The 24,519-nt window shown below is 54.1% G+C and overlaps 2 protein-coding genes across 6 annotated transcripts; one reads left to right on the plus strand and one right to left on the minus strand.

Moving 5' to 3' along the window:
* Nucleotides 1-517: 517 nt before the first annotated feature.
* Nucleotides 518-3,138, plus strand: SMIM29 (small integral membrane protein 29). Of its 4 annotated transcripts, none has more exons than XM_039856077.1 (5): nt 518-633; nt 1,693-1,816; nt 2,020-2,045; nt 2,364-2,469; nt 2,661-3,138. In XM_039856077.1, exons 2-5 carry the CDS (start codon nt 1,766-1,768, stop codon nt 2,724-2,726), a joined length of 249 nt encoding a protein of 82 aa, XP_039712011.1. In that variant the 5' UTR covers nt 518-633; nt 1,693-1,765; the 3' UTR covers nt 2,727-3,138. The 4 variants fall into 4 exon arrangements, with proteins under 4 accessions (XP_039712011.1, XP_039712008.1, XP_039712010.1 ...); XM_039856074.1 differs by having other exon boundaries at nt 519-633; nt 1,693-1,876; XM_039856076.1 differs by lacking the exon at nt 518-633 and adding an exon at nt 640-914 and having other exon boundaries at nt 1,693-1,876.
* Nucleotides 3,139-3,329: 191 nt separating this feature from the next.
* Nucleotides 3,330-12,374, minus strand: HMGA1 (high mobility group AT-hook 1). 2 transcript variants are annotated; one of them, XM_039856073.1, is made up of 6 exons: nt 12,232-12,374; nt 11,875-11,991; nt 8,504-8,649; nt 6,699-6,782; nt 5,973-6,023; nt 3,330-4,557 (listed from the first exon to the last, which is right to left on the minus strand). In XM_039856073.1, exons 3-6 carry the CDS (start codon nt 8,603-8,605, stop codon nt 4,504-4,506), a joined length of 291 nt encoding a protein of 96 aa, XP_039712007.1. In that variant the 5' UTR covers nt 8,606-8,649; nt 11,875-11,991; nt 12,232-12,374; the 3' UTR covers nt 3,330-4,503. The 2 variants fall into 2 exon arrangements, with proteins under 2 accessions (XP_039712007.1, XP_039712006.1); XM_039856072.1 differs by having other exon boundaries at nt 8,471-8,649.
* Between the last annotated feature and the right edge of the window lie 12,145 nt (nt 12,375-24,519).

Genomic DNA, 24,519 nt, shown 5'->3' on the forward strand with positions numbered 1-24,519 from the left:
AGCACCCTATGTTACAGACATTAAAAATGAGGCGGAGAGAGTACGGTTGGGTCCAAGGTTGGGCGGGAGCTAACCCAGTCTGCCTACTCGGTCCTCTGCGCGCAGCCCAGAGGGATAATGGGCACTAGGAAGCGTGGAGGACTCAAAACACACTAATGGGGCAGGGTCCTGCCGTCAGGGACGCGCCGCCAGTCGCCTCACGGCTGGGCTTGGCTCTATACCTGGGCTCCAACCAGACGCGAAGCGGGGCAGACACCGGGACTCGCCTAGGAATCTGAATCCCAAACGCGGGCGCACAGCTGGGGTCTGCCCCAGGGCACGCCGGGAAACCATGCGCCCCGCCCCCTCCCCTAGCGACCTCCACCCCCCGCTGCGCAACCCTCGGCTGCCCCCTGCTGCCGCGAGATGTACCCTGCAACCTGGGGAGTCCCCAACTTCGTACCGCCCACTCCCCGCCTCTGGATTGGCCGCTCCAGAAGTGTCCGGGCCGTCAGCCTTCCGACACCGGATTGGCTGCGCCCGGGCGCTGCGGCTCCGCCCATTTCCCCGGGTCCTTTGATCACGCGCCTCCAGGTTCTTCCGGGGCCCTGGAGCAGACCGAGGGCGTTCCTGTCCGGGCTGCAGCGGCGGGAGGTAAGGCACGGCTGGGTTGAATGGGCTGCAGAGCGCCGGCACGGGTCCATGCCTCGGGTTGCCGGGGTTCCAGGATGCCCTGGCCTCTCTGCGCTCCCCTCAGACTCCCTCTCCCGGCCTGAGCCTCCCAGAGCCGTGAGACCTACCTCCCGCTCGCCGTTGCTGGTCCGCATCCTAGGAGCGGCCTGACACACCCTCCCCACTTCGACATGTATCCTCGACCATGGGACAGTGTGCGTGCGATTGGGCAAACCCAGTGACCCCCACGGACACCGGGACAGGTAGCTCATATGGAGACCCAGGCAAACTGGGGTCAGGGACCTTGGGGCATCTTTGTGCAGCCGCCCAATGGCAGTCTCCTTACATCTGTCGATGGCAGCTCACTCTCTCCGCATCTCAATCCAGGCCTGGAGGGAAAGGACCTGGGCGGAGCCCTGGGTGGGGACCAGAGGGAGGTGACATCATCTTGCAGGTACAGTCCAGCCTTGCCCATTTGTGTCCACCCTGGCAGAAGACAGATGGGGGAGAGGGTGTCCAGGCTATATGTCTGGAGTGACAGCGGGGACAAGGGGGACATAGGGCCTAAAGCTTGAAATGTGGGCATTGGATCAGAACTGAGGCTGCGCTCCTTCAAATGCTCCTACTTCACCCCCTATGCCACAGTGCAGGACTCTCAAGTTTTTACCTAATCTCCCCATTTTGCTTCACTGGATAGGAGCTGGCAGCCCCAGGAGGTTGGGGCAGGAGCTGGAAACTTACATCTAACCTTTCCCCAGGAGCTGATATCTGCAAGTGTTTGGCCAGCAGCTGGGCCCCACCGTGATTTGGGGATAAGAGCTGGGCAGAATTTAGGCTCTGGGTCTGGGCCTTCCTTAGGTGCCTTTTACACCCAGGGTTTGCTGAGAATCATTGGAGGATTAAACTCATCACATTGACTTGGAGGATCCCTCATCCCAGTGCCTGACCTAAGTTTTCATACATCACCCCCGCTCTTGAGGAGGGATCCAGAGCCTGATGTCACCCTGGGTGAAATTGATAACCTCCCTTCCTCCTCCCCAGGGAGCCCAGTGGAGGCACCCTCCCGAGGCACTACTGCCCATGCTGACTACCCAGCTCTCCAGCTGCCGATGTCATGAGTAACACCACAGTGCCCACTGACCCCCAGGCCAACAGCGACTCCATGGTGGGCTATGTATTGGGGCCTTTCTTCCTCATCACCCTGGTCGGGGTGGTGGTGGCTGTGGTAAGGAGCTCCCACATTCACACATACACAACCACACCTTTGTTGAGCGGGGCTGCTGTCCTGCTGTTACAGTGGAGTGGAGGGTGTGGAGGTGGGTGGGCCATCCTGGGTTCCCAGCCTCCACAGTGCTCTCTCTCTTACAGGTAATGTATGTCCAGAAGAAAAAGCGGTGAGTGTCGCTGCCCCCGAATGCTACCACCTTCACCATCTACTTAAATTTCTTCCCATAGTATCTGAGTTCTCTGCATACACGTATGATTCCTGTCAGCCATCCTGATACAAGTCTGAAATTCCCTACACTCCAGTTAGGTTAGGCTCAGCTTACCCCCTGGGGAGTAGAATTGGACATGTGTTCTTAGAGACGTAGTGTATCCGGAAAGGCACCCACTGGAAGTGCCCCTGCCAGGGAGAATGGAGACAGGGCAGTCAGGTATTTAAAGAATAGGGTGGGCCTCCTAGGCTGAGCCCTGCCTCCCCTGCTTCCCAGGGTGGACCGGCTTCGCCATCACCTGCTCCCTATGTACAGTTATGACCCCGCTGAAGAGCTACACGAGGCTGAGCAGGAGCTACTCTCTGACATAGGAGACCCCAAGGTGAGCAGTCAGGACGGAGAATCGGCAGAGGTGGGTCTGCTCTGCTCTCACCCATACTCACCACTGAAACCAGAGCCTAGTTATGACCTCAGCTCTCCCCATTTGGGCTGAGTAGCGGGGTACATCCTCCAAGGTTGTGCCATGAACTCCTAGTGTCCAGAACCGTTTTGTGACATGGTATCCTCTCACAGGTGGTACATGGCTGGCAGAGTGGCTACCAGCACAAGCGGATGCCCTTGCTGGATGTCAAGACATGACCTGACTCCCTTGCCCTGATCTTCAGAACTTTGGGGCCCTGCTGCCTGCTGCTTTCCCCTCCCACTCGTGCTCATCCAGCTCCCCCTGCTGGGTCCTGGGTCTCCATTCCTCCTCCCATCCACCCTGGCAGCACCCATTTTATAAGCTCATGCATAGCAGCCAGCCCCAACACTTTACTTGCCCCTAGGCCTCAGTCCTTTGTGGGCTGAGCCTGCTGCCCACTCCCAGGCACCAATGGGAACTTTTTCCTTTTAGGGTTAAATGGTGGCTAGGAGACGAGGCATAGCTTTGCCCTTTCTATTGGCCCCATCTTTAGCCCTCTCTGACTTGGCTTTGGAGTTGTTTCTATGGTGACAGGGCCTGATGTACATTCAGTATATATTTTGTAAATAAAATGTTTTGTGGCTAGCAGTGTGGTTCATTTCTTCAAGAGGGGTTTAAATTACCTCTCCTAGAGCTGATGCCAGTAGCTTGTTCTTCTCCCTATCCCCAGCCTAAGAGTTGGGCAGGGGACCTCCAAAGTTCTGCCTGCACCCCGCTCCCCCAAGATCCTTGGTTTTCACCCTTACCTGCTCCAGGCACCCACCAGAGAAAGACTCCAGTCCAGAAAAGGATATTTTTTTTTATTCAAGTAACTGCAAATAGGAAACCAGAGGGGGGGAGCCCCAGGCTGGGACAAATAATGGCTACCTCCTCCCTGGCAGAACAGGGGGAGAAGGTGGCCCCTACACTTCGACGGTCAACACAGGTCCCCCCCCTGCTCACTCTGCTGCAGCATCCTAGGGGCAGGGCCCCACCTTCCCTGGGACTGGGGTAGTCGGTAACCCAGCCTGCTTTGCTCCAGGCCCCATCCCCTAAGAATATCTTGGAGGAGGGGAATGTGGGCAGAACAGGAGGCAATGAGGATGAACATTTGGCGCTGGTAGCAGCAGCAATGACAGATGTCTAAGAATGAAACGTTGAACAAAAAACAACACAACTGTCCAGAGGTAGTTTGTGAACAGAGGAAAGATGGAACCAGAACCTTGGGGGGTGGGGAGGAGCAGAAGGGTGGGAGTGGGCAAGGCTAGCTCCTTAGTAGTGCCCCATGTGAGGAAAAGGGAAATGAGGCCTAGAGTGGAAGCAGATGGGGTAGGGGGCTCAATCCCTCCTGCCTTTCTTCCTGTGCCCCAAGGGGGCTGCTAACCTAGTGCAGGGACTAGGCAAGGTGGGGAAGGAAGAAAAGTGGGTGTGAGCTGCACCTGGTGAGAGACAGGTTGGTTGGGAGCATCTTGGGGCCAAGCAGCCCTATCCATTGGCCACACCTGCTCCTGCTGCTGCTGCCAGTACAATGGAGTGGGCATGTCAGAATGATGGGGCTTGGGCCCCTTTTAAGGCCAGGGAGCCCTCCCAGGCCCCTTAATGGATGCCAGAGGGAAGAGTGGGGGAGAAAGGACCCCCAAACCAAGAGCCCAGTCAGCAATGTCCCTACCACTGAGAGTGGGGACGCAGCAGGTGCAGGGTGCGGCTAAGTGGGAAGTCAGCTTTGGGAGGGCAAGTGTGTGCACGTGGGTGAGGGAGGGGTCGCTGGGATCCGAGACCAAAGGAAAACTGCTCCCCACCTGGGCCACCAGGGCCCTGCAGCGGCTGGTGTGCTGTGTAGTGTGGCGGTGCAGGCGCAGGTAGGTGGCGGTGATGTGTGGGCCTGGGGGAAGGGGCAGGGGGGCAGTGGGAGCGGAGCTGTCCAGTCCCAGAAGGAAACTGCTCCTCGATGAGGAAGCAGGTGGCACGGCGCGGTCACTGCTCCTCCTCTGAGGACTCCTGCGAGATGCCCTCTTCTTCCTCCTTCTCCTGTGAGGTAGGCAGGGCTGTCAGTAGGAGTGCCAAGCCTGGCCCTCCTCCTCCTCCACCCCCAGAGCTGTGGGGGAGGGGCACAGGCCAGGCTCCCCCCACACACACCTCCCTGCACTCCCTGGCTCTCCAGAAGGGGGATGAGTCAGGGCTGAGTGTGTGGGTGACTCAGCAACCTCCACAGCCCAGTTTCATTCATAAAAAAGGAAGAATTTAAAGGGAGGGAAAAAAACCACACACACGCTGCTCTCAGAGCCAGGCTCCCTTGCCCCAGGGCCCATGGTGAGGGGACTGGGTAGAGCTCAGTACCCTACTAAAGCTTGAGAAGTGAGGAAGTGACTAGCTCTTCAGTGGGAGGGGAGGAGGTGACCAGGAGAGGAAATGGGAAGGGAAGGGGTGGCTGGAGGGTGCATGAGCCCCCCCTGGTGGGTACAGGGGAACCAGGTGGCCTTGGCCCACAGGGGCAGCTGCTGGGCTGCAGAGCAGGGCTGTGCAGTGGCCACAGCCACAGGCTGACCCCAGGCCAGGGTGGGGAGGAAGTGGAAGTGTGTGTGCCGCCCGCTGGGGCTCACTCACTGGGTGGGAATGTTGGGACACCACACAGGCCCGGCCCCCGTGCCAGGCACAAACTCCAAAACAACTTGTTTCCTGTTACTCACTCTTGGGACTGAGCCAACACCCCCTACTCCCCCTAACCCTGGTGGTGGTGGCTGCTCAGCTCGAGGAATGAATGCCTCAGGGAGTGCAGGGAGCAGGTTGGGGATAGAAAAGGGTCAGGAGGAGGAAGGCTGGGGTGGCTCTACCTGCAGGGTAGCCCCCTAGAGGCAGTCTTCTGACCAACCCACCTACTTCCACTGACTATTTGGGGGCCCGGAAATAGAAGAGCCTCCCTGTGAGGAACTGCCTCCACGTGGGATCATTCCTCAGCTCCCACCCAGCACTGACCCTATCTCAGGGCTGAGAAACTGCTGCTGCTTCCTCCCTCCTCAAGATCAGGTTGTAAGGCCAAACCTCACCAGTTCCCTGTGTAATGTCCCTTCCTCACTCCTATGATGGGGAATGGACTAAATGACCTCCAAGATCCCCCTGAGAAGTCCTGTGTCTGTTCTAGAAGCAGAGGCAGAGACATCCCCCACTAGTGCAGGGCAGCGGTCTGGTCTGGTTTATACTCGGGTCCCCTCACTTCTCATGGACACACAGCCCCTTAAAAGCCCTGGACTGGGTGCCAGGAGCCTGACTGGGCCTTGGGCAAATCCCTTCCCTTCTCTGGGCCTGGGTAAAATGTGATACCCCACCATTCCTGGCCCTGCAGGTCAGGGAGAGCTGTCTTTCCATAATGGGTGCACAGGATCAGGCATCACCCATTTTTTGCACCCTCCCCCGAAGAGCCAAGGTGCCACCGCCCCTTCACCTACCAGTTTTTTGGGCCTGCCCCTTGGTTTCCTCCCTGGAGTCGTGGTGGTTTTCTAGATGGTCAGAGAAAAGATCCACTAAGTGAAAAATGTTCCTGACAGTGATAACCCAATGACCAGAGCCTGGGATGGTGAAGGAACAGAGGTACAGAACTGCCTACCTCTGCTCAGGGCAGCCCAGGACTCTCACCCCAGCAGGCCCACCCAAGTCCAGCTGTCGATGACTGGCCAGCCACATTGCCTCCCCCACCCCACATATACACACGCCCCCCACTCCCTCCTCCACCCATGACTCAGAGGATATGAGTCGTGTCTTAGAAAAAATAAAATAAAAAACAAAATAACTTCTCTGAAAGCCTGATGCCACCAGAATCTGGCCTTCCTTGCTTATCCCCAGTCCCTCAGGATCCAGGGGACCCCAGGATAGAAGGTAACATCCTCAGCCCAGGGGCTGGTGGGGCTGTCCCTTCACTCCTCCCAAATCACCTTTCTCCAGACCAGGAAAGCTATGACTTCTGACTTGACTTCCCCATTGTCCTGGGCAGGACCAAGGCCCCAGAAGTGAGACCTCAGTCATCACCTTGCTTTCCCCAATTAGCAAGACCCATTGCCTACCACCCACATACCAGGGAAGAGGGAGCTGAATCAGGACAAGCCAGCCCTTTCCCATACTCCCCATGAGAGGACCCTCCCTCCTTGCATTAGGAGCACCCTCCCACTGAGCCTCACCCGGGTCTTGGCAGCGCCCTTGTTTTTGCTCCCCTTTGGTCGGCCCCGAGGTCTCTTAGGTGTTGGCACTTCACTGGGTTCCTTCTGCAAAGACAGACAGTGAAGAACACAGATGCCACCTGTCTCACCTCTTTTAGAAAACAGAGCTTTCTGCCCCACCCTGGCAGGGTTAAGTCAGCGAACCATCACCCTGACTCAGGAACCCACAGGAAGGATGGCAGGGGCAAGCCCTCAGGATTCAGTTTAACCATCTTTTACAAAGGCCCTCCCCTTTCATCTCTGTGACAAAATGACAAGCCAGAAGACCCTCTGGGAAATATGTCATGGGGCAAACAGGCAACTTACCCACTTCCCAGCTCTGCCACTGACTAACCCTAAGATTTTGCGGAAGACACTTAATGCTCAAGCTCGTTTCCTCATCTATAAATGACAAGACTTACCTTGTAGGATATCATGAAAATTAAATGAAGAATATATTAGTCCTAAACCACAATCATTGCCCACCCGCTCCAATGATACATGCTGGAGACCGGAGGATGCACAAGAGAAAAGAGCCTCCAGCCTCTACCTGCCAACTGACCCTCCGGAATGCTTCCCAGGGAGAAGGAACCCCAGAGATCCCTGCCATCGTTGCCACTAAAACTTTAATAAGCCTGAGACAGGATAAAAGGCTGCTGCATAATGCATAGAAACTGGGCAGTAAAGGCATATCAGCTATGGTTTCCTGAGGTGGCTGCCCATGGGCTGTTTATAAGCATGGTCCAGTAACTCGACACCCCTTCTGTAACACCTTTCCTACCCCCAGCCAAGAAGAGAAGAGGGGAGACCAAGGGAACCAGACCAAGAGGATAAGTTCCCCACCCTCAATGCACTGGGCTCAGAAAGAGAAAGCTGACTCCTTATGGCTTATGTCTCCTAGAGTCAGGACAGAGCACTCTCTCTACCTTACAGATGGGGAAGCCGGGGACCTGATGTGTAACAGGCAAGGACCGATCTCAGTTTCCTCTTCTCCAGGAAAAGGGCAGCAACTGGACTTCACCCACAGCTGCCCCTCATGAGAGAAACCAAGACCTCCACCATGTCAACAGGTGGCCTGCACAGCCTGACTGGCCATGCTCTACAGGGTGTCCCAGTGTAAGGCTGGCCTTCTAATCCTGTGGGAGGTCAGCACCAGGGTTCCAAGGGTCATTGCAACCAACTCCCCAACATTTTCAACTTCCTGGACTTAAATTTCCATTTATGGAGCCAGGGGCAAAGCCTAATTCAGGGACACTGGCACTGAGGCCCATGAACAGGTGCGGGCCCACAAACTTTGCTACTGGCCCAGAATGAGGGAAGTATAGAAACTGACAATAAGTATCTAAGAACTTTCACAGTAAATTCACGGAACAATATGCGTGATGAATCTCATGATTAAAAATCCCAGGCTCGTGTATTTTCATTTTCTAGAATTCACCTTTATTGTGCTTTATAAACACACTAGTCCATGATGGACTAGAAAGGGTGAGTGGTCTACCACAATGTAAGCATTGGCCTTTGTGACCAGAGGGTCACTTCGGGCTTAGACTTTGTCATGGGCTCAGCCCCCACTCCTCTTCCAAGGTCTCAGAAGAATCTGACCAGCGCTGGTGAGTGCAGGGTACGGGCCTGTGTTGGGAGGACACACAGACAAGAACAATTCTGCACCTCTCCATTCCTGTTTTCATCTGTCGAGATGCCTGGCACCTCCCTAGCCCAAAGGAGTAAACCAAGGCAAAGATTTGGACACCCACCTGACTCCCTACCAGCGTTGTCCCGGGACTCACCGGAGGCTGCTTACGAGGCCTGCCCCGCCCTCGCTTCTCAGTGCCATCCTTTTCCTGCTTGGAGGCCAAGGGCTGGCTGGACTTCGAACTTGACTCGCTCATCTTCCCTTCTCTATGGAGCAGATGGAGAAGCAATGGCTGGGATGCTTCAAAAAAAAAAAAAAAAGGCATTTTTAAACAAAACATCTTGTTTCAGCCACCTCCTACCACCTTCATCACTCCTACCCTCCAATCGTACTGCAGCAAACTGCCTGCTCCCAGGGGTATCCAGTATTCCCACCCTGCTGCTACAGGGGGAGGCTGGGCCTGTTGGTTCTAATTAGCTCCTTATCTCCTTTTCAGAAAGGCTCTTTGTTGTCCTGCCACCCTCACAGGGTCCTGGCCCAAGAAGCAAAAGCTGGCTTAGGCAACCCAGACCTGGCTGAGGGTGAGGCTGCCCTAGCAAAGGTGTGGGTGAGGTGGGGGGGTCCTTACATGGCTGAGGCCACCATCTCTAGTCAGCTGCTGCCCTTTCTCTTTAAGAGAAAAACCAAGCCTAGGGAACTCACAGGGAGCAAGGGAGGAAAGGTAAGCAGAGAGAATGAGCCCTGGACATCTGGAAGCCATGAGTTTCAATCCCCTGGGCACCTTACTCACCACACTGCCAAGGCCCAAGGCTTAGGATCAAATGCTAGAAGAGTCAACCCTGATACTTACCAAACACAAGGCCAAGGTTGGTGCCCACCCCATCAACGCCCCCCTCTGTTCTCTCCCAGGGTAAAGCCTGATGATTCAAAGATGGGGACACGATTTGGGAAAGGGGAAGATGGCTGAACTGCAATGAATGAGGTGAGGGAAGGAAAAAGAGACCAAAGTTGAAAGGTGGGTCTCCTCTTTCCCCTCACCCCAACCCTGCCTACCTGGAGTAAAATGAGATCTTTCACTTTGATTCCTTACAGGAAGGGCATCTCCAACTAAGATAAACCCTTCTAACAGATGCTAGCTGACCCCCTGGAGCCCTGGCAGGGATATCCTAAAAGCTTCTTGGTCCTTTTCTAGCCTGTTCCCTCTTCTTAGAAGGCTAGAGTCAAATCAGCCCCACTATTTGAGTTTACCTAAAACCTACTGCAAGAACACCTGCACCCTGGAGTTGGAAGCCTCTTCTTTCCAGTATCTTAAAAAAGACAGTAAGGGTCCCCCACATTCCCATCCCTTGTCCCCTCAGTTATTATCCCCAAGTTAGAGACTTGAACTAGGAAATCTATGGCTCCACACACCTGTGGTAACCAATCCCTGACTATATTTGGCAAAGGGTGGGCCCAGTGGCTCCACTTCTGAAAGCCCCTCAATCTGTAAAATGGGGTTAACAGTAAGACATGTGCCTCAACTACCTCTCCAGACTGCTATAAGGATAAAACCAGAGTTTAAAATGCCTAAACAACAGGAAGTCTTCGCCCCAATCAAAAATGACAAAACATTTGAATATGACTTCTTTCCCCTTTTCATATTTTCAGACAATTTCCAATTTTAACGCAATGAGAGGAAAAAACCATTTTTGCAAATGTGACTTTTGGAGGGCCAGAGGCCCCCATCCTTAAGCTTCAGGATGCTCCAGAAGCCGGGACTTCGGTAATTATTCTACTTTATATTTCAGACTTGAAGACCCTTTTAAACAAGGTGGTTGATGATTTATCCTGCTCCGTCATTAGTGGCTTGGCCTGCTCTGTAATTACAGGCAGTGATTAGAATCTTCTATTACACCACAGGTCCCCCTTTCAAACTAAACATCGAAATTAATCAACTAAATGAGCACTGGCCTCACATGAGGTCTGCAGGAGGCACCCTCATAGAGGGAGTTCCAGTTGGATGGAGCTGGTCCTAATTCCAGAGAACCTGGGCCCCACCTGCCAGGATCCTGCCTGGTTTCCCTGAAAGTTTATTTCACCTGGTGCATCCCTCCATCTCTTGCTGTTGAGAATCCTTTAATCCATTCACCCATTCCAAACCCAGGCCTCCACAAACTGAAGGCCCTAGGCCCTCTCTGGTGAGACCAACATATGCTGTCTCTTCCACCTGTTTCTGAACATCAGAGGCCTAGCGCAGAGAAGCCAAGTTTAGGGTCCAACTCAATCCTTCAATTTACAGTAAGCTTTTTTGGGCCTCAAGCTTGTCCCCTCCATAGCCATGCATGCAATGTGTGAACCATAAATGTTTAAGAGAATCTGCAGGAAGGACCCTAGGATATCGTCACAAATTTTATTTTACAAAAAAAGTAACCCAGAGAGCCCTGATGAGTAGCCTAAGGTCACACAGTAAGTTGGCGGGCCGGATGGAGTAGGTTCCTGGTGACCCTCCAGCCCGCCACTTTCCTTACCCTCCTGGAGGCTGGTTAAGTCCCTGTCGTCCCCTGCTCCATACCCGGCCCCAGGGTGACTCTGCAAGTGTCGGCGCCTGGCCGTTGCAGGTCGGCGGGCGGGACGAGGGGCCAGAGCGCGCGGGGGGAGGGGCGCAGGCCACTCTTGCAGGCGCGGGAAACCGGTGCACCCCGACCGCATGCACCGCCACGCGGGTGCACCCGGCCCCACTTCCTGCCAGAGGGGGCACCCAAGCCCGCCTTGGGGCAGGAAACCTGGCACACGCGGGCGCGGGGGAAAGGAAGAAAGCCACCTCCTTCCGCGCCCTCCCCGCAAAATAAAGCCCCAGGAAAATAAATTGAAACGGGGAGTCAAAGGGACTAGTTCCAACAGAGCCCAGCAAAGCAGAGAAACCAGTTTGTGGGGGCGGAGGGCAGGCCTGGCCCTGGGGGCTGAAGAGGCGCGCGGGCCAGGGCCAGAGGTGGGGTCGGGGTGAAGCCCCAAACCCAGGCCTGCTCTTCGGCCTCATCTGCTGAGGGGACACCCAGAGAAAGGCCGAGCCGGAGTAGGGCCGAATTGTGGGGTTCCTGCCCATCCCCCTCACTTCTAGAACTTCCAAGCTGTAGGAGACGGCCGGCCCCCCACTCTCCCGCGGCGCCGCAGCCTGTTCCCCTCCCCGCCCCCCACACCTGCCCAAGCCTGGCGGGAGCGGCCGCCGCGCGAGGTGCACCGAGCTCCGCCGGGTGCACAACTCGCGCTCGCCGCAGCCGCGCGCCCCCTCCCCCACCGCGCGCCTTTCCCGGGTCCCCGCCCCCCGCAGGGCGCCCGCGCCGCGGGGGAAGCGGTGCGGGCGCCCTCCCCGCGCCGCCGGGCCCCGCCGCTCGCCCCCGCGCCGTGCGGCCCTCCCCCGCCGGCGGCTCGCGCAGCCCCGGCCTGGGAATAAAGCCGGAGGCGCGCGCTGCAGCCCCGGGCGGCTCACAGGAGGGGCGGCGGGGGTGCGGGCGCCCCCCTCCGCCGCGGGCCCCGGGGACGACTCACCGCGAGCTCGGCCGCCGGCCTGCGGTGCGCGCTCCGGGTTGCTGGGAGCGACGGTGCTGGGCGCTGAGGACCGGCCTGGCTCCGCCGCCGCCGCCGCCGCTGGTAGCAAATGCGGATCTGAAACCGGGAGAGAGCAGAGGAGCTCAGAGACTGCCACCGCCGCGTGCTCGCCGCCCAGGCCCCCGCGGGGTATTTATGTGTCACATCCAGGCGGGGGGACAAAAATATTCCCCCTCCCCCGAAGGATGGCGAGGGGCAGGAAGCCAGGCACGGCCCGTGCGCGGCCTCAATAAATAAATAATTTAATTAAATAATAGATATAAAAAAAAGAAGCCACCGGAGGGGCCGCGAACTCACGCCTTCTTGGAGCCGCGCCAGCGCCAGAAATAGCCCGGGCTCGGAGTCCCAATTAGAGGAGCGCAGCCCCGGCTCAGGGGAGCTTAAAAAGAGCGACCCAGGGGCAGGGGGGACGGGCCCGCCCGCGCCAGCCGTGTCACTGAGGTGGGGCGGGGCCATGCAAATGAGCCCGGGGATTTAAAAGGGCGGCCGCCCGCCAGCCGCCGCCGCCACCGCTGCCGCCGCCGCGCGGGTGGGTGCCGACTGCTGGGAGGGGCGCGCGGTGCGTCGCACCTCGGAGCGGGCCCGCGGGAGGCCAGGGATGGGAACCCGAGGCTCTGGCCCACTCCCCACTGTCCCGGGCCGGGAGACCTAGGAAGGGGCACAGAGGAATTGCCAAGGGGGCTTTTCGCAGGGATGTGGCGGGGGGCGTCCTTACTGTCTGGAATGGTAGTCTCTGGCAGTCACCCTTGAGGGGCCTTCCGGGTGTGTGAACCTGATTCCCGCGGGGCGAAGGACGTAGGCGGCGTAGGTCCCTGCGGGGTCCGCGCATGGGAGGGAGGGAGGGGTGGAGAGGAACTCGCTAGTTAAGGAATTCCGCGGCCTACTCAACGCCCCCTTCGCCCAGATACGCGGCTGGTAGATTTCCCCTGGGCGGACAGGTGTCAGCATGTACATTTCAGTGCCAACCCGCGTGTGGCTGACTGGTGATATCCAGGTCTTGTGAATTTCAAACGTGAAACTTGTGAAATCCAGAGTTTTAATTTATTAATGGCCGCGAGTGAACCATCAAGGTGCAGCCTTGAAGTGAAACGATTCGCTCGTTACAGGTAAACCTGAGGGAAGGTTAACTCCCTTAGGTGACCTGGAAGGTGTTTTGGAGAAACGTGGTCCCACTTGGTGCTCTGGCCCCCTCCACTGTGACTTTTTAAGAAATAAAGCGTGAACCACTGGTCGTCTAGAAGCACTTTGAGGGCAGGGACTGAGTCCACGCACGCCATGCGCGACAGCGCCCGGCTCAACAAAGACTTGTTGCACGACAAAAAAGGAAGCCAGTGGGAAGATGGCGGGGAGGGAGGTGGGAGAAGAAAGGGGTGCTGTCAGAGGCGCACCCTGCAGGCCGGGCCCGGAGCCTTCCCGGGCGCACCTCCCCGCCCGTGGTCCTTGAGGCGGCCTTCCACACCTCCTGTGATGAAGGGAATTGCAATGCGGAGCAGTGACACACGGCTGTGACTCATGTTTTTCTCCGCTCCCCGTCTTCCTCCCCAGTCAGCCGAGGCCCCGGCCCAGCCCCCTCCTCAGGGGGCGAGCTGGCGGTGGAGGGGGGACGCCTGGAAAACCCTGATCCGGGAGTGGAGGCGGGGTGGGGAACCAGAGGGGCCGGGCCTCCTAGTTTCAGGAATGTTTCAGGAATGTTTCCGGTGGGGGTGGGGAGCCGAGGCGGGAGTGGGCCCAGCCCCCACCCGGGGCAGCACGTGCTCGGCCGGGTGGGGGCGGGGCAGCCCGGCGGGAAGGCGCTGGGGGCCAACTGAGTCGGTTCAAAGATGAAGGCGCGGGCCTGGGGCTGTCCTAGGCTTGGTGTGGGCGGGGAGCTGCCCTTCGCGCGCCCGCTCCCCGCCCAGAGCCCAGGTGAAACGTAGTTCCTGAGAAGTCCCCAGGCTGCCCCTGGAGGGAAGAGGAAGTCACCAAAGGGCAGCCTGAGGGTGGAGGGGAACGCGAGGGAGAGGCTGGGGGAGGGGCAACATGCCCCTTTGTCTGGTTGGGGTGGGGGTGGGGTTGGTGGAAGGCGCTCTGCTCCCTCCATCTTTGTGTTCTGTATGCCGAGCGCGCGCTTAGTAGGCCGCGAGTAGACTTGGCTGAATGGCATTGAGTTGCTAGCTCCAGAACCTTCGCAGCGTTGAGTGGAAGAACGATCCTTCAGCCCTTACCCTACCGTCGCAGGTCACAGGCCCCTGTCAGCAAGTTGGGCTCCCACTTGGGGGCCAAGGGATAGCCCTTACAGAGCAGCATTTGCCTAGACACAGCCCTCCCCAAGCCCTCCTAGGCTTCTAGGCCAGGCCTTTGGAGCCCAGGGAGGTGTGGGGAGGAGTCTTACAGCCCCTCCATGGATGCCCATGGCCTTGTGTGGCCTGTGGGCTCTCCTGAGAGGCATGTGGGGAAGGGAAAGGGACTTACGTTTCCATTGGGCTCTGGGAGAACTTGGCCAACTTTTTGGCCCACTTCTCACCAGCCAACTTGGTCTGATTTTTCCTACTCTTACTTTCCCCTTGTCCTGATTTTCTCAGATTTGTTTTTTACCTTGTATTATGTGTATTTTTGTAAGCCACCTCAATCCCTCTGTGGAAGGAAGCAGGTATAAATAAATTTGTAGGCAAATATAGTAGCTTGTTCTTCTCCAGTATTACCCACACCCTTGAAATCCAAATAACTACCCACTGACCCCCACTTCCATGCTTTCTGGATTGCAAACGCCTGAAATCACTTCCTTTCTTCTTTCAATAAGTATTTATTAAGCAGAAGGGTGAGTGGCAGGGATAAAAGAAAAACGAATAAGACAGCCCTTCAGCGAATTTCATGTCTAGAGGAATCAGAACCAGGAACACATCAGAGAAGGCTAAGTAACAATCTCTGAGATGCCATGAGGCAGAAAGCATTCATTCATTCATTTGCCAATTCAGTCAGTATTTCCTGAGGGCCTACTATGTACCAAGACCTGATCCAAGCTCTTGAGGTACAATCAGTGAGAAAGTAAAGTTCCCTGCACTTTTGAAACAGACTAGGGGGTCAGATGCTTATAGAGAAATTTAGTAAGTGCTACAGGAGGAGAGAGGATGGGACGTAGGGGTAGTTAGAGAAGTCTCCTAGAGGAGATGGGCTTGAGCAGGCCCGAAGGAGATTTAGATAGGTGGGGGATCATGGGGAGCAGGCAGGGAGAGGGAGCCATTTGAGGCCTGGGATATCAACCCAGTTGGTCAAGGCCTGAAGGCCGCAGAGGAATTGGTCATATCAGACCAACTGTCACCTGAAGCATTTTCTTATTGTCAGAGTTGAATTACACAGTTTTTATAAGGACAACCCAGTGAATTTTGGTGACCCCAACAAACACATGCAGAAAATGGGGAGTTCAAGTCAACTTTTATTTTTCAGAACAGCTGAAAGTTAAGCTTACTTTTTTTTTTCTCGATATGTGTTAGTTCTTTCCCCGTCCTGCTAAATGGGGTAGCAGGAGCCTGATAAGCTCCCAGTCATGGCTTGGAAATGCAGAAGTTGTGGGAGGTTGGGGGTGTCCTTTAGCATTCCCTGGGGATTCATGTCTCACACCTCTCCAGTGATGTATTTGCTTATCAGTTTACCTCTTGCTTCCGAGTCAACTGCAGCCCTTGGAAGAGTAGTGGTTAGTAGAGGTTTCCTGAAAGACTTGGGAATAAGGTGTGACAATTTTCTGTGTCCAGCCCAACATGGAAGGTAGATGGGAAGAGGCAGGGAGAAGAGGACTAGGAATTGCCTAACCTATTGTCCAAACAGTATATCTTTTAAAGTAAACCTTTTACTGATGAAAACTACATACAGAAAATGCACAAATACTGTGTTCAGTTGAGTGGATTTTCATAAAATGAACAATATCCTTGTGTCACTAGTACCCAAGTCAAGAAGCATAACATTTCCAGCCCCCCTTATGTAACCACCATGCCAATTTCTGATAGCATCCTTTAGTTTCACCTGTTATATGCATTGAGTGGATGGAATCATGTACTTTCCTAAGTTAGTTTCTTTTGCTCAACATTACATCGCGATTCATCCATATTACACATAGCTGCAGAATGATCATTCTCATTTCTGCATAGTTATGTGGTATGAATGTACCACAATTTATATATACACTCTGTTGAAGGGCATTTGGATAGTTTCTGGTTTCGGGCTAATACAAATAATGCTGCTGTGAATGTTCTATAATATGTTTTGGTGGGTAGACGTGCAAATTTCTGTTGGGTATATGCCTAGGAGAGGATTCCTGGATCATAGAATATGTATGCCCAGTTATTACAGATGAGCGGGACACTTCAGAATAAAAGGGAGTACTACTAGTAGTTATGACCAGACAATGGGCATAAACCTGACCTGGCCCATTCCAACTGGGATTGACCCAGGGTCATATCAATCAAGATTGACCCAGGCAAACTGGACATAGGGTCACCCTGGCGCAGTGTTTGACCACTCTCCTGGAGAGTCAACCAGCTACTAGTACATTTGGTCATCTGGCAGGATCACGCCTCTAGGCCCTGCTGACCACAAGCTCTGCTGCCAGGAAGCCTGGCAGGCCTACAGTGGGAGGAGGGCCTCTTCTGCTTCCAACTTTCGAGGGAAAAACTCTCCAATAAATTGGAAGATCTAGGATGCAGGCACCTCTCTCTCCTCTGCCCTGAGCCAGCCACCCACACTGCATGACCCCAGGACACCATCAACTTTATCAGCCTTCTTCAGGGCTGGAACTCAGGAAAGCCCAGCTCCTCTCCAACCTAAGAAAAAAACGAGGAAAAGTGGGGAGTTTATGAGCACCTACTAAATATATAGGTTCTCTCAGATCCCTTAACGCCCCTACCAGGTCAGCAGTGCTGTTGCCCCCATTTTACAGATATTAAAACAGGCTCAGGTAGGTTAGCTTGCGATTCTGCTTCTTTTCCCTCCAATGTGTTTTCTCTTGGTCTGGGTGAGCTTGTTGCTTTTCTCACAGCCCAGCCAGATGGAGTCTTCCAGGCACCAAGATCGGCACTGGGGACCTGGCCTTGAACTAGGTAGCTACAATCCCTATTCTTAAGGGACTTACTCTGGGTGGGGTGGGGAGACAGACAAAGGGAGACAAGGGAGACAGCACAGAGTGTGAGCAGAGCATGCCGGGGGCAGTAGAACAAGGCACCTGACAGGGGGATGGGCTTGGGGCTGTGATAGGGCGGCTTGGCATTCAGCACCATTCCCTACACTCCTTTGAAGCTACAGGTTTGGTTGTGAATTAGATCTCATCGAAGAAAAGAAAGAGTGAAATTTGGAAGGAGGAAACAAGGAAAGGGAAATATTGCTGTGTGGGCTGTGGAGACACAGAGTTTTCTGCAGCATCTCCAAGTATCCAGTTACCAGCTTTCTGCGGGTCAAGAGGCAGGTATAAATTATAGCCAATAGGAAAAAACAAAAAACAAACAAACAAAGCAAACAGGCAGGTATAGTGGTAGAGGGACATCCTGCCCTTGGATCACAACTCAGTCATATAGGCCAGGACTCCTGATTCCCCACTCTCCTGATCAGGGCAGAGGCCAGCAGTTCAGTAGTGTTGTTCCAGGAGGCCCAGCCTAGAGCCATTTCCTCCAGTTCTTCCAATGGTTTTGTAAGCACCTAATTCCCAGTATGAAATCGCTTTCTACCTAAAACATAAGGCATGTCATTCCTCTGCTCAAAATCCTCCAGGGGCTCCCATCTCATACAGAGTGAAAACAAAGTCCTCACAAAGGCCCACAAGGCCCTGCAACCTGCCCCTCTCCCCAATCTTATCTCCTACCTGTTGCTCTTCTTTAGCTGCACCAGCCTCCTCAGATGTTGCCCAGACCTGCCAGGCATGAGCTCACCTCAGGGTCTTTGCACTTGCCATTCCATCTGCCTGACATACTCTTCACCTAAATATCCTCAGGGCTTGCCCTCTCACTGCCTTCAATATTACCTGTCCACATTATTTAAAATTGTACCTCTCCCCCTGCAAGTCTCATCTACTTTACCATGCATTCCCCCCCATTAACACTTGTCAGTTTCTAACGTACTATATAATTAACTTTTCTATTGAACGATTATCAATAAAAGTGATATGTATTATGTTTTCTGTCCAGTTCTCTTTCCTGAAAGGTCAGCTCCATCAGTGCAGGGAATTTTATCTGTTGTGCTCTCTGGGGTATCCCCAGGGCCTAGCACAGTGTTCCAGCTCAAAAATGTAGTGAATGAAGAATAACTAGCCAAAGTGATTTGTTATTAGCAAAGGCCAAGCCATAAGGAACTGAGTTGGGGATCTGTCTCCAAACTTCAGGGTGGAGAAAAGGGCAAGTAATCCAGCAGATCATCATGGGAATGACAGAGTGGCCCAGCCTAAGGACTTGAGCACCTTACAGAGACACCTGTTTTTCGTCTCACTAGGTTAAAACCACTGCCCCATTGTCACATGATCTCCTTCGCAGATTCATTTCTAGTAAGCATTACCTTTAGATTTTATAATTTGCCACCAATTGTGGGAAATTGTTTTTTCTCCTTGTTTTCAGGTTTAGTCATCAGGAGCTGGCAGCCACTTGACAACCATCTTGGCCTTTGGCTGGGTCGAACTAGCTGACTGCTTATTGGTGCCTGGGCAGTGGTGGCAGCTCACCAGAGTGCATTTTAGATAAGTGTAAGATTTATGCTTTGTAAGGAACAAAATAGTTTCCTTTTGGTCTAAGGAACTATCTGACAATGTCCACTGCAACAGTCTCTGCAAGCAAGATGCCTCCAAACATGCTGCCTGCTGCCACTCAGGAAAGGCTGAAAATACACGCACTATAAAGTTGTGTAGCCTGTGGAAGCCCCATCCATGTGAGCCAGTGGAAGCGTTAGGGCAATGACTGCGGGCCTGTGACTCTTTTTTTTTCTGTGACCCTCTTCTCTGGGGGCTGGGCTAAGTTTTGGAGTTGGGCTGGAGGCCCTGGGCTAGGTTTGTCTCCCCAGGCCACAGACCCACCAGGGTTGGAGGTCCATGTCAGTTCATTAACCAGCTGTAGGACTTGGGGCCTCAAGTCCTGTGGCTTTTTAGCTACCTGTTCCCACCCATGTCATACTGATTTGGAAACAGGCCCCAAGGTTTCAGGAGATTCTCATATGTTTTTTTACTTCTGTTTCTCTTGTCTCTATTCCTTGCCTGCTTTCCAAATGAGAATATGTCCTGGGCTGGGGAAGGGACACAGTGACCCTTGGGGCCTTCAAAAGCGACTGTCCTCGCATTACTAGCTGCAGGAGTCTCCCTCCAAGTCTACAGTTGCCCGAGTCCAGACTGGTCCGTTCTGCCTCTGCAGGGGGATGCTCTTCTGATTTCCTGGATCACCCAGCGCTCTGTCCCCTCCAGGCCACCCTGAACCCTCACCCTGAACTTTTCTTAGGGCTGAGAGTGTGGCCTTGGGGGCTCCATACCGGGAATGGACAGGAGAGGGTGCTGCCCGCCTGCTCCCAGAAGCACATGGACGCTGGGCTGGACGGAGGACCTACAGGTCCACAGGCCAGGGCCAGAGTCCGGAGAAGGAAAGGAGTGCAGGGTGGAGGTCGAAGAGCCGGGGCCTAGCTGAAAGGAGGTGGGCTGGGGTCGGGGAGGAGCCAACGCCAGGCCAGGGATTGGTCAGAATCCTCCAGGTCTTTGTTTTGTTCTTCTCCACACACCCGAGCCTCGCGCCAGGGCCTAAGGGGGCCTTGGCGCTCAGCAAAAGTTTAATGAATGGATGGATGAATGAGAGCGAAAGGAGCTGGGGGAGGGGCGCAGGAAGTTGGTGGCTGGGGGAGAGGAGAGAAGTGGAGTGGGGGAAGGGAGGTGGCCACTGGCGGGAGAGCGAAGGAGCAGGGAGGCGGGCGGAGCAGGGCGAGCCTGCTGGTCTGGAATCTGGCTAGGAGGAGATGGCGGCGGGGAGGGGCCCGGCCAGCTCTCTTCTCCGCCAACCTTGCTTAAACCTCGTTGTTCCCTGTTCACCCAGCCCCCAGGCCTGTCCCTCACCCCGTAAATCCTGGGGTTCGTATATCCTCCAAGGCCTGGTCCTCACTGTGAATTGGGTGGGCGGCTTCATTCTTTTCTTTCTTACTTTCAATCACTAGAGGGGTCGGTGACCTTCTGGGTCTAGAAGTACCTTAGTGGCCCTGGTGGGTGAGCAGTGTCAGACTGAGGGAAAACCTAGGCTTGGACACTGACTGTCCCCTGGCAACCCCGCCTTATCGCTGAGTTCTGGATGGTGGGGGAAATAGTGCTACTGGGATCTGGGCAGCTTGGAGAGTCAGCGTAGGTCTCTAGGGGTAGAGGGGCTAGCCAGTGAACAGAGAAAACCTAGGGACTTCTGCAGAAAGCAGTGGAGCTCTGTGTAGGCAGTGCCAGGGAGGAGCTGCTGACAGCCAGGTTTCTGGGTCACCATCTAGGGTACCCTGCCAGTTCCCAGGCTTTGGGGGTGGGGTGGGATGAAGGGTGAAGGCAGGTCTGCATCCCAAACCCAAACCCTGCTGCCTCTTTTGGGATTTCTGGGCCTGCTCCCCCCACCCCCCAATTTTAGGCTTCATGGGACCTTGATGGAACCCCGTGGAGTCCACCACAAAGGCCTTGATTGTTGATCCTGAACTTCACTTGGGCTTGTGGGCCTGCCTGCCTACCTGCCCTATAGGTGGGGTGTATAAAGGTGATCCACAACTCCCACGGCAACCCCTTGGCTTGGGGGCCCCCTCTCCTCTACCCCTGCCCCGCAGTTTTATCCTTGGTGGAAGGAGTCTTTGGGGGCAGGATAGCTTTTTGGGCAGAAATCTTTCTCCTAGTTTCCAAAGAGAGAATTCATCTTCCCAGTACTGTAAGGTTGGTACCTGGTGCCCCGCATCCACATTGGCTTTGGCCTGCGTCCAGCTGAAGACGGTGGCTTAGTCCCCCAGAAATTTACAATATGTTTCTTCCAAGAGCTCAAAGTGTCCATTACATAGTCTGTGAAACTGAGGTCCAAAGAGTTTAAGTATCTTGCTGAGGTAGAAATAGATTTAAAAAAAAAGACAGAGAGTCGGGGTGGATGGGGTGCTAGGCTGCCATTCGTGGCTATTAGGTGTCCGGCTAGAGGGGACGTGATGCTGAGACTGGAAGGCTGTACCCTGGCCACTGCTACAGACAGCTGGAGGTGGTGGGGACAAAAATAACAATGAATAGGTGTTACTCCAATCTACACAGAAGGAATCATGTCCTCATTTCATAGATGAGGAAAACTGAGACTCAGCAAGGTCAGGTGACTTGCCAAGGCCAGTGGCAGAGCTGGGATTCGTAATATCTGTGGGTCTCACTTCTCTTGTTCCATCCCAACCGCTTCTCCCAACCCCCTTACCCTGTTCTGCTTTTTAAATTCCATAGTCCTTACCTGACATCTAGACTGTGCTACCCATTAAGGTTACAGGCACAAGTGGTGACTGAGCACTTGAAATGTGGCGAATCTCAATTGAGATGTGCTGGAAGCATAAAGTCCTCAGTGGATTTTCAAAGCTTGGTACAAAAAAAGTAAAAATATTAATTTTTCATACATTGATTACATGTTGAAATGATAATATTTGGGTATATCGGATTAAATAAAATTAAGTTCCCGTGCTGCTTTTTACCATGTCTACCAGAAAATCTAACGTTACATATGTGCCTTCCGTTCTATTTCTATTGGACAGTGCTGGTCTAGATCATATGCTTATTTATTATTGTTTATTGCAACCCCTCCTCCCCAATCTGCTCTTGTAGGGCAGTGGTCGACATATTTTGTTCACTGTCATATTCCAAGTTTTCAAAGCCTGGCACTGGTCTTTATTATAGGTGTTCAATAAATATTTGTTTAATGGAATCCAGTGATCTGATTGCAAGTCAGTCTCGGAGGGTTAGGAGGAGAGCCCCAGGGAGGGAATCTTTCATCCCTGTGGGACCCTGAGTTGCCTGTCTCCTACCGCCCCACGGGGCTCCACAAGGTGACCTGCCCCACACTCTGTGTGGGGAAATGGGCCTGGGGTCTGGCTGCAGGAGAGTGATGCTGGCTGGAGCACTCAGTAGGCCTTTGATAAGCTGGGAGAGGGACTGCCCTGTGGAGGTGCAGGAACAGATTGGGAGAGTTACTGAGACCCTGGATGTCGGCCCCGCGCCCAGCCTCACCTAGCGCGTTCCGGCCGCGGTGGGAACCCCGGCAGCCGCGCACCTGGGAGCGGGCGTGAGGGCCCTCGGCCGCGGTGGGCTGGGGGTGTGCATGTTATTGTCTGTGGGTAGGGTGTTGGGGTGTGTCCAGCCCGGGCTCATACAAGGTCATTGTGTCAAAGGAGCGTTCCGAACACTTTCTCTTTCCCTGCGATTCGATTGCGGCTCCGAAAGCCCCTTCCGTAGGGACTTCCCTCCGCGCCTGACTCACGCTGCCTCATGCGTGTGACTCAGGCCGGGCGCCGCGCCAGTCCTCGCTCCCCGCACCTCCTCCCCCCAAGGCTGCCGCAGGGGCGGAGGGACGGGCAGCGACAGGAGGCGGGGCGCGTAGGGACTGGTGCTTGGGGCAGAGATGCGGGCACTGTGGAGGCGGAGAGTCAGGAGCACAGGGGAGAGTTGCCGAGAATCTGAGCTCTGGGGGATGGATGACAAGTGAGAGAGCCGCTGTAGGAGAGACCAGAAGACTGAGAAAATGGGAGAGAGAGAGAAAGTGGAGAAGCACAGAGACACAGGAAAGAGAGCCAAAAGCTTCTCAGTCAGAAGGTGAGAGAATGGGACAAGTGCGAGGAAGAGAGAAGGAAGGAGGGAGACAGACCCGAGTAGGTGCTGCTGCCCGGGAGTCCTGCCAACACCTGGGAAGCTGGGCTGAGGGGCCATGGCCTTTGAGACTTTCTCTCTCCTCTTCCAGCTCCACCTTACCAGCTCTGTGCTAGAGAACAAGTTACTACATGTCTGGGAGCCTCAATCTTCTCATCTGCCAAATGGGAAGTGATGATGATGGAGAATAATCTTGTCTCCCTGTGTTTGTTATTCTCCCTTCATTCACCCCCTTAACCCGTCCCATCCAGCCTACTCTGACCGGCACTGTGCCTGCGAGGCTGATGACCACTTGGCCCAAGTCCCCGGGCCCCCTTGCCGGCTGGCTTTCTGTCGGGCAGGACCTACTCGCAATGACTCCCTGCCACCACTCCTCATTGATCCCCTTCACCCTGCCAATACCCTTGTAAATAGTCCCTCCATTAAAGCTTCTTGAAGGTTCTGGATTAGGTTCCATTTCCTGCCAGGGCCCCAATTGCTATACAGCAGGGGGAGCACTAAATGAGGTGGCACAGTGCTCAACTCTGGCACCGGGTAAATCGCAGCTCTTATTGTCATCCTGCTTCCTCCTTCCAATGAGGGCGTGGCGGGGGTGATGATAACGCTCAGCAGAGTGATGTACAACATTAAAAAGCACTTAGATACCTATTAACTCTTTAAATCACAGTGAGTGTGAAACAGGTGTGGGGTTATTCGCTTCATTTAGATTAGAAACATGAGGCATTTAAGAAGCAACTCAGTGGAATAAGAGTAGTAACAGTGGGCTGTTTCCTACGGGTGATGGGCCAGGTCAGGGAGGGGGCAGCTATGAATAACAATAATAATAATAATAATAGCAGCTAAGATGTATTAACACTTCCCAAGTGCCACACACAGTTCTGATAATCTCTTATTAACTCATTTAATCTTTACAAGAACCTTATGAGAGGCTGCTGTCCTTATTGCCATTTTACAGTTGCCTTAACTGATACACAGAGACGTTGAGTAACTTTCCCAAGGTCACAGAACAGAGCTGGAAGGCAGTCAGTCTGGTTCCAGATCCACCACTCTAAACCTCTCCTAGGTAGCCCCTTGGGTTCCTAGGGAAGGGGCAAGCAGGGTGAGCACACCTGCATTCCAGGCAGAGTAGAGCACATGGGCAGAGCCTTGGAAGAGAAAGAGCTTTTGTCATAGGTTTCAGAAATAACCAGCCGTGCTGTAGTGCCTGGTACGGTGTGGGAAAAGGAATCAGAGGAATTTGACAATTATGGGAGTAAACAGGAGCTGATACTGGGGAGCCCACCTGTTAGCCAGGGACATGGACTCTATTCTGAAGGTAATAGGAAGCCATAGACGGTTTTAGCAGGGGTGGGACAGGTTGGCATTTTAGAAAGGATTATTTTAAAATGCAAGAGAGTTACTGGTTTTCTCCTATCAGATGGCAAGGAGCTTTAAAACGATCATTCTCAATGCTGACAACGTTTCAGTACACTGAACACTCTCACGTGTAGCTGATGGGGATGAGTTGGTTTGACCTTTCTGGAAAGCAGCTGAACCATGTATTGTAGCACTTGAGGAGAGGAGGGTTCAGCCCTTTGACCTGCTAATCCCATTTCTAGGAATCTCTCCTCTGACATAATTAGAAAACTGGGTCAGGAGGGAATAGCAAAACAAATTAAGGTGGAGTATCATAGAATGTTTTATAACAATTAATATAATTTTTCAAAGAGAGTAAATGCGATCGGTAATGCTAAAGACTCCTAGAACTCTTAGAATAGCTGAGT

This window comes from Pteropus medius, unplaced genomic scaffold (genome assembly GCF_902729225.1).
Source record: "Pteropus medius unplaced genomic scaffold, Ma_sr-lr_union100, whole genome shotgun sequence".
NCBI lineage: Eukaryota > Metazoa > Chordata > Mammalia > Chiroptera > Pteropodidae > Pteropus > Pteropus medius.

Coding starts and splice junctions, on each gene's coding strand:
- SMIM29 (XM_039856074.1), top strand. CDS start 1,766: ATGAGTAACACCACAGTGCCCACTGACCCCCAGGCCAACAGCGACTCC. Junction 2,046..2,363: donor TATGTCCAGAAGAAAAAGCG/GTGAGTGTCGCT, acceptor CCTGCTTCCCAG/GGTGGACCGGCTTCGCCATC. Junction 2,470..2,660: donor CTGACATAGGAGACCCCAAG/GTGAGCAGTCAG, acceptor ATCCTCTCACAG/GTGGTACATGGCTGGCAGAG.
- HMGA1 (XM_039856072.1), bottom strand. CDS start 8,605: ATGAGCGAGTCAAGTTCGAAGTCCAGCCAGCCCTTGGCCTCCAAGCAG. Junction 6,783..8,470: donor CAACGCTGGTAGGGAGTCAG/GTGGGTGTCCAA, acceptor CTGTCTTTGCAG/AAGGAACCCAGTGAAGTGCC. Junction 6,024..6,698: donor AGGGCGCTGCCAAGACCCGG/GTGAGGCTCAGT, acceptor CTGACCATCTAG/AAAACCACCACGACTCCAGG.